This window comes from Ciona intestinalis, chromosome 14, assembly GCF_000224145.3.
Source record: "Ciona intestinalis chromosome 14, KH, whole genome shotgun sequence".
Taxonomy (NCBI): domain Eukaryota; kingdom Metazoa; phylum Chordata; class Ascidiacea; order Phlebobranchia; family Cionidae; genus Ciona; species Ciona intestinalis.
The window spans coordinates 1,586,998-1,594,990 of NC_020179.2; the positions used below are offsets into that span (position 1 = coordinate 1,586,998).

The 7,993-nt window shown below is 32.7% G+C and overlaps 1 protein-coding gene across 5 annotated transcripts in view; it reads right to left on the reverse strand.

Moving 5' to 3' along the window:
* Positions 1-7,993, reverse strand: part of LOC100182384 — a 56,593-nt gene that overhangs the window by 13,898 nt on the left and 34,702 nt on the right. For 4 of the 5 annotated variants that reach the window (XM_026837653.1, XM_002123574.3, XM_026837651.1 and 1 more), the window contains 11 exons: positions 7,118-7,438; positions 6,293-6,352; positions 5,726-5,753; positions 5,345-5,475; positions 4,293-4,384; positions 3,597-3,736; positions 2,976-3,150; positions 2,528-2,653; positions 1,748-1,850; positions 1,048-1,243; positions 391-580 (listed from right to left, as the gene is read on the reverse strand). In XM_026837653.1, the coding sequence (XP_026693454.1) occupies positions 391-580; positions 1,048-1,243; positions 1,748-1,850; positions 2,528-2,653; positions 2,976-3,150; positions 3,597-3,736; positions 4,293-4,384; positions 5,345-5,475; positions 5,726-5,753; positions 6,293-6,352; positions 7,118-7,438 (1,562 nt within the window). The remainder of the gene's footprint in view (positions 1-390; positions 581-1,047; positions 1,244-1,747; positions 1,851-2,527; positions 2,654-2,975; positions 3,151-3,596; positions 3,737-4,292; positions 4,385-5,344; positions 5,476-5,725; positions 5,754-6,292; positions 6,353-7,117; positions 7,439-7,993) is intronic. The other variant, XM_026837654.1, reaches the window with a different exon arrangement.

Below are 7,993 nucleotides of genomic sequence, written 5' to 3' on the forward strand. Positions count from 1 at the left end.
AGGTTTTGAGAGGAAAAAAACAATAAAAAAAACAGAGTGCTTACTTGACTCCACACAGGTTTTTAGACGAAAAAAACAATAAAAAAAACCAGAGTGCTTACTTGACTCCACACAGGTTTTGAGACGAAAAAAAAACAATAAAAAATAACCAGAGTGCTTACCTGACTCCACACAGGTTTTGAGAGGAAAAAAACAATGAAAAAAACCAGAGTGCTTACTTGACTCCACACAGGTTTTGAGACGAAAAAAACAATAAAAAAAACCAGAGTGCTTACTTGACTCCACACAGGTTTTGAGACGAAAAAAACAATAAAAAAAACCAGAGATCTTACCTGACTCCACACAGGTTTTGAGACGAAAAAAACAATAAAAAATTACCAACATGCTTACCTGACTCCACACAGGCTTTGAGAGTGGAAGTATTATCATAACTTGCTCCATCATCTCAAGTACATTGTCCAAGCTGCCATTGCTCTGTTGGTTGTGTGTGAATAGCAACGGAAGATAGGAACTCCATAGCGCCTCCGAGTGCTCATTTAACTCGATTCCGAGACACAAAGTGTGTAAGGCCATGTCAAGGCTATATTTGGGCAATATTTAAATTCAAAAATAACAATATTTAAAAAAATGGTTTAAAAAAACAAAGAAAATTTAGTCAAGAATTTTGTGTGAAAAAACCTTTAATTTATAAATTTTAAAAAGTATAGTAGGGTAGCGAAAGATGAGACATTTTTTTATTTTATTTTCTTGTCTCATTTGGTAGTAAACAGAAAACAGTAAAAGAATTAAAAACCGTATGCTCACTCCTCCCATGGACCGTTGTTAATTGTTTAAAACACGATCAGGATATTTGGATATAATGTGCAAAAAGTTACCCATCTTACCCCACAGTCTTATACAGTTTATTTGGCTTGTTAATAAACACAAAAAGAAGTATATATATAAAAAATTTACTACATATATAAAAATTTATTCAAAAGTTATTTACCATAAAAGCTACATATATATATATTTTTTTTTTGTATGTTTATTTTTCCATACACTAACCTGTGCATATTGCTTTGTTTCGACAACTTATATTCAGTATAATAAAGCTCAGATAACTGGATTCTAACTTCGTCGTCATTTGGTTCAGAGTTGAGCAAACTTTTTAAATTTTCGATTTCATTTTTTGCATCTTCTTGGTCAAAATATCTTAACTCAGTGTTTTCTGACTCGGGGATCCAAATTTCTGTGTTTAAATCTGTTGAAATTGTATTGAAAAGTTGATTGTGCGTGTGGTGTATAGGAATTGTTTATGTTATAGCTTGATAGTGAGCATGCAGTGTATAAATATAAAATGCGCGTGTTTTATGGATAAAAAGAAAGAATGTTTTTATTTGACATTGAGCATAAAGGTGGCTGTACACAGTATCCGGCGTGCGAATTCGCATGCGAGGTCTTATGCAAACACGTTACCGAGTTCTGCATGCGGCAGCAAAATCCGGACAAAACAGACAAAACGCACAAATTTTTGGATAATGTGTACAGCCACCTTAAGATGTATAAATTCATATGCAGAAGTGTGTGGTATATAAAAAGGCACTGGTAAAACTTGACAGTGGGCATGAGAGGAAATGTATGAATACTGTTATGTTTGTAAATATACCCTGTGTGTCTTTGGACAAGAAAAACAGCCATGCAACAACTAGACAGTGTATAAATACATTTTAAATGTCTGGTAAAGTTTGTAAAATTTTCCACTCACCGTTCCAGGAAAAAGGAGAAATGTCACTTTCTTCTTTATTCATATTATTAGAAATCTGCCACAGCTGGCTGCTACGCCGGTTGAATGTAATTGTGTGGGGTTGCTATGAAAATTCAAATTTTAAGAAAATTCTAAATATGATGTGTGCATTTTTGCAGTGAGGTACATGCAGTAGCACCCTGGGTTTTGGGGTAATGGGCCTAAGTCAGCTTTAGGTTAAATTCCAGGTCCTCTGATGTATTTTGCCATTAGGCCTGACCCATACAGATAAAAAGAAATATAAATATTTTACAAAAAAAATGCAAAACATGATTAAATCTCAAAATGTACAGTCCGGAGCATTTTTACTAAATAATGAAATGTGAAGCAGTTAAATTCTTTTTTTTAAACTCAGATTAAATTTTTGTTTTTTTTTCGTTTAATAGATTTATATGTATAATTGTTCCCACATATTTTTAAATTTTTTTAAAAACTTCAGAAGAATATTTTTTTACACAACAGAATATAAAAAAATATATAGTAGGGTGGGGGAATACGGGACACCTTTAGCAAACAATATCCAAATATCCTGATCGTGTTTTAAACAATAAACAACGAACTAATTAAGTCGTGAAGATACGATTTTATAATTCTTTAAATTTTATTTTGTATACTGCCAAATGGGACGAGAAAATAGAAAGAAAAAGTGTCTTATCTTCCCCCAACCTACTATAATAAAAAAAATTGCGATTTTTTGATCGCCTAAAAAAATTTTAATGATAAAGGATGCAGATGACCTACCTTGCTCCCAAGAGCACGGTTGATGATGCTGATGAGAAGGATGCTCGTCTCCTCCGTGCTCATGATCGGACGACCGGAAACAGAGATCTCCGATCCACATAAGCGATGTACAGAGTCTTCTGCAGCCTGAAAAAAATGGTTTAAAAAAAATTTAAAAAATTTGTTGGATAAGAAATGTTAAAACACAAAAAACACAAAATTTTTTTTAAAAAAACACAAGAAATATTAAAAAAAAGACAATTATTTTTTAGATAACAAAACACTGCACATTGATCTTTAGAATAAACCTATAACCAACAACATATTTTTAATATGAAAGGAAGTGTATTAATGGCTAATACAGTATTTATTCAGTAGACAAATTTGCTTATTTATAATTTAAAAAAGTGCTTAAAAAGTACGTCAAAAAAATTAGTGATGCCAGATTTTTTTACAGAAAGAAACATACCTTAAGTAAAACTTCACGAGAATCAGAGCTGGAAACACTGCTGCCATCCGATTTTTTGAGCAAGCTTGGGCAGTAGGAAAGCAGGTCAAGATATATTTCGTTTGCTGTTGGCACTATGTCTGCCCAGTGTTGCGCTTTACATTTTTTGTCATTGCACTTGCCAGTTAAGTCATACCTGTAAAAAATATGGAAAGCACTGAGTAAAAATACGGATTATATTTAAATTAATATAAAACAGAATGTTTTTTAGGCCTGACTTTTTTTCGAATGCAAATTTATGGCAATTGCAAAATGCCTCTGTAAATTTCAAGGTCTATCAGAGTGAAAAACACAGTAAAACTATGGATTAATTTAAGTTAGTATAAGAAAAACAGAATGTTGTTTTTTATGCCAGACTTTTTTTCATTGGCAAATGAGTTGGAAAACAAAGCAAAAATAAAAATACGGGATAAGTTTAATTAGGTCAAATAATATGGGAAAAAACAGAATTTTGATTTTATGCCAGACTTTTTTTGGGTGCAAATTCATTGCGAAGTGCCATATAAATTTCAAAGTCTGTCAATAGTAAATTAGAAAAACACAACTTAAACAAAAAATTGTATATGCAAAAAGTTTAGATACCTGCATAAGACTTGGTGGGGGTTTATTTTGTGGGAAAATGTTAGTGATGTAATTGAAATGTTTTTATTTGTTCTTAATGAAGGGGACAACCTGTGGGATCTGAAGTAAGTCAGTCTGCTGCCAGGGTTTTCCGAGGTCGCCTGAAAAAAATATTGGTAAAATAAAGTGGGGGAAGATGGGACATGTTTTAATTGTATTTTTTTGTCCCATTTGGTAGTAAAGAAAGAACATCCAAAAAATTATAAAATGTATCTTTAGGGGTCACATAGACTGTTGTTAATTGTTTAAAACATTACAATGATATTATGTGCTAAGAGTGTCCCGTATTCCCCCACACTACTATAGGTTTTAAAAAATTAAAAATATAGTACAGATAGCAGAATTAACAAAACAGGTTAGCAACAAAAAGCTTTTGGCAAAAATGTCTCAAAAACAATAAAAGCAGAAAAATTTAAAAAGTTTATAAAAAATTTGGCCAAATTTATGTAAAAATAAGAAATTTTATAAAAAAATGAAATATTAAATAAATAGCAGAACTAACAAATACCTATTAGCAAAACAAAAAAAATGCTTGGCCAAAAATAAAAGCAGAAAAATTTGAAAACTAAAAAATCTTGGCCAAAATGACTCTAAAACAAGAAAAATTAAAAAAGTTTATAAATAATGCAGCCAAATTTATGTCAAAATTGGACCTACCTGGTATAAATCATTGCTTGTGTCTGTACTTCTAGGAGTTGAAGTTAAAGCAACAATTTCACTGTCAGTGTATATCCATTTCGCAAAACATGCTTCAAAAATAAATTTGGATTATTAAAAGTTAGGCAAATTCAAAATACTGTTTGAAAAAGTCAGTCAGGATCTGGGGCTACAAAAACGTAACAGACAAAAATCAAGTATAACCAGTTGTATAATAAAAAAGGATATAGTAGGGTGGGGAAGATGGGACACCTTTAGCACAAAATATATAATTATCCTGATCGTATTTTAAACAATTAACAACGGTCTATGAAAGTCGCGAGGGCAAGGTTTTATAATTCTTTGAATGTTCTTTGTTTACTACCAAAATGTACGAGAAAATAGAATGAAAAGGTGTCCTATCTTCCCCCATCCTACTATATATATTTCGCCTGAATGGCATTGTCAGTCTGATTTAAACAGCCCTGGACTTGAATTTTGTCTGTTATGTATTACATAGCAGCAGATTCTGAATGTGTTTCTTTACATCAGAATGTCTGTCATATGAGCACCAGATCAGGGTTGGAGTTATGGAATTTTTATATTTGCTTAGTTTGCAAAGGGATATCTATGTACACAGTGGCGAAAAGATTTTGGTAACTGTAAAAATAACTTTATTTTGGATCTGTGATTACAGTAGCGAAGATTTAAAAATATTTTAAATGAAAAGTCAGGATATAGGTCTATGGAAAGTCGTAAGGATACAGTTTTATAATTCTTTGGATGTTATTTGTCCACTCCTAAATAGGACGAGAAAATACATAAAAAAGGTGTCCCATCTTGCCTTACCCTACTACATTGCAGTTATTTAAAAATTTTCAAAAATGCACCTAATGTCTCAATTTAAACCTATAAAGGTGGCTGTACACAGTATCCAGCATGCGAATGCGAGGTCGTATGCAAACCCGTGTCTAATTCCACATGTGGCAGCAAAATCCAGACAAAACAGACACAACGAACGAATTCCGGATACTGTGTACAGCCACCTTAAGTCAATCAATACAAAAACATACCAGGAACTTGGAAAAGCGGTAGTAACCGGTTATTTCCGCATTCAGTACCAAATGCATGTGTACTGGTCACTTTTGGAGACACAAGTGTCAGCTGTAACTTGTTCAAGGCGGATGAATCCAGTTTTGGCATTCTGAAAATTTATATTAGAAAAATACAGTGTTAAATATGAATGAGTGTATTTTTGAATAACATAAATCGTTTGATTTTACATAAAAAAATCAACACAAAATTTATAGACAAATGTGAAAAAAATTTAAAATAAGACAGACATTGTTTATTTCTTTAAAATAAAAATAAAATATTACCAAATTTACTTATATAACTTAAACATACTAAAAAAACACTCGGTTAAATTTGTTCTGCTTAGTTAAGGTACTTACTTAATGCTTCTAGTTTCCCCTTCTATACCTAAAAAACATTGATACATTAGATATAGGTTTAGATATATTTTTTGGTACTCTATTATTTTTTTGGAAAATTTTATGGAAAATTTTAGTAAATTTACATTCCAAATACATACATGTCATAACCTGAATTCACTATAGCAACATAACTGAAAATTTGTTAGTAAATTTTTATTACAAATACATAGGGCATAACTTCAACTGACCATAGCAACATAACTACATAGAAGCTTAACCTATCAGAGTAGTTTGACGCATGTATGTTTTGGGGCATGCAATATCATACTAAGAGTAGTAAATAGCTTTTTTTAAAAACCCAGAAATGCGGCTTTTTTCTGCCACAGTGCAAACAGCATTGTAAATTTTGTGGACTGCATATATATACCATGTATATATAGATATTCTATTCAGAAAAAATCATATTTCATTGCCAACAAAATTAATGGGCCATGAACTCGAGACCTAAGAGTTTTTTTTAGACCAGATGTAAAAGGTTTTTGGGAAGAAATTGACATTAAGCTAGATAACATAGGAATTTCTCACCTATTAGACTTGAAGTGGAATCTTTCCGACCAGACCTTGCTTTCTTTAGTGTTGGGGTAACTGAGTGGGGAAACATGATTGAAATTAAACTAATTCAATGAAATATTGCAGGCATTATTCAGTTAATGGTTCTATTTTTGGACCTTGAATGAATGTAACTTGCTTTATCCTCGCGAGGCTGGAAAATGACAATTGTTATAACACGAGTGTTCGGTTTCATGCATGCCAGCTTTTGAGTTACCACGAATTTAACTTTGTGGGCGATTGTTTTTTAAACCTAGTTTCCCTGGATGCCTATACTTAAGTACAGAATACCTAAATAGATGTATTCTATTCTATGTGGGTGAGGTCCCGCGGCGTGGCACGCCATGGGCCTTAGGATTTAGGCCATAATTGACCCATTACCCCAACACCCGGGGTGCTACTGCATGGACCCAAAGAGCCAGATCCGATTTACATCGGCTAGTGGGGATAGGTAAACCTGGCTTTGGGCCATAGAATGTGTTACTGGAACCATCACGAGAAAGCTTGTCAGCAAGCTCGTTCCCTAAATGGTCTACCAGGTATCCAGTGAAAATAGATGTAACGAGAATGAGGTTCCCTATGTTTAATAACTATAACTGTTAGCAAGACAGCCAATAACCGCGTTTCAGCTATCGAGCTATGTTACCCAATAATTTTTTGGGGCCAATCTGGCCTAAATCCCAGGTCCTCACGGACCTCACCCATACAGAATAATATTAAAAAAGATACCCAATATTTTGATAAAAATTAAAATATTACGTTGGCTATACCCAGTTGGCTTACAATAGTTCAGCAAATTACCTGGTGGACTTATTTTGTCTTTCAGTTCAACTTCACTTTGGGTTAGAGTAACATCCATTTTTTCAGTGTATACTTCTGTAATTTTCCGTTTTATTGGTTCCTTTAAGTTTTCTATTGCAACAGCTTGTGCGAGGTTGCTTTTTGTGTCAGTTAATGTCATTTGGGCGGATATAGCTTTCACAGTGGAAACTTTGCTATGGTTTGGCAGTTCAATTATAACATTGGCTTCTGTATATGGGCTTGTGGGTTTTTGAGGTGAAATAGAGTTTGCTTTTGTCATGGCAGGGGAACTTGCGCGTGCTAAAGCTTTGTTATTAGACTCTAAAATGAAAAATAGAAAAATATTTCTCAAAAAAAACAAAATATTTTGTTGTAAAATTATAATATACAAAAATATTAGATTCTGAAAAAAATAGAAAAATATGCAAAAACAAATTATTTTGCTGTATGTATAATATATACAGAAAAAACGAACATGTAAATATATTTATTGATTAGTTATTTAATACAGCAGCTGTTTTTATGTGGTGGTTCTTTTAAGCCAAATGTCTTAAATAATTTTTGACCCAAAGATAATATATTAGGGAAAAGAATTAAAATTCCTAGCCATCTGGAGCGGGCTATCCCTTAAACTCTATATAGTAGGGTGGGGTAAGATGGGACACCTTTAGCGCATAATAACCAAATATCCTGATCCTGTTTTAAACACTTAACAACGGTCTATGAAAGTCGTGAGGATATACAGTTTTATATTGTTTGAATGTTCTTTGTTTACTACCAAATGGGAAGAGAAAATAGAACAAAAAAGGTGTCCCATCTTACCCCCCCCCCCCCCTACATAATAAGGTGAGGTCTAAACATTGGTATAGCTGTATA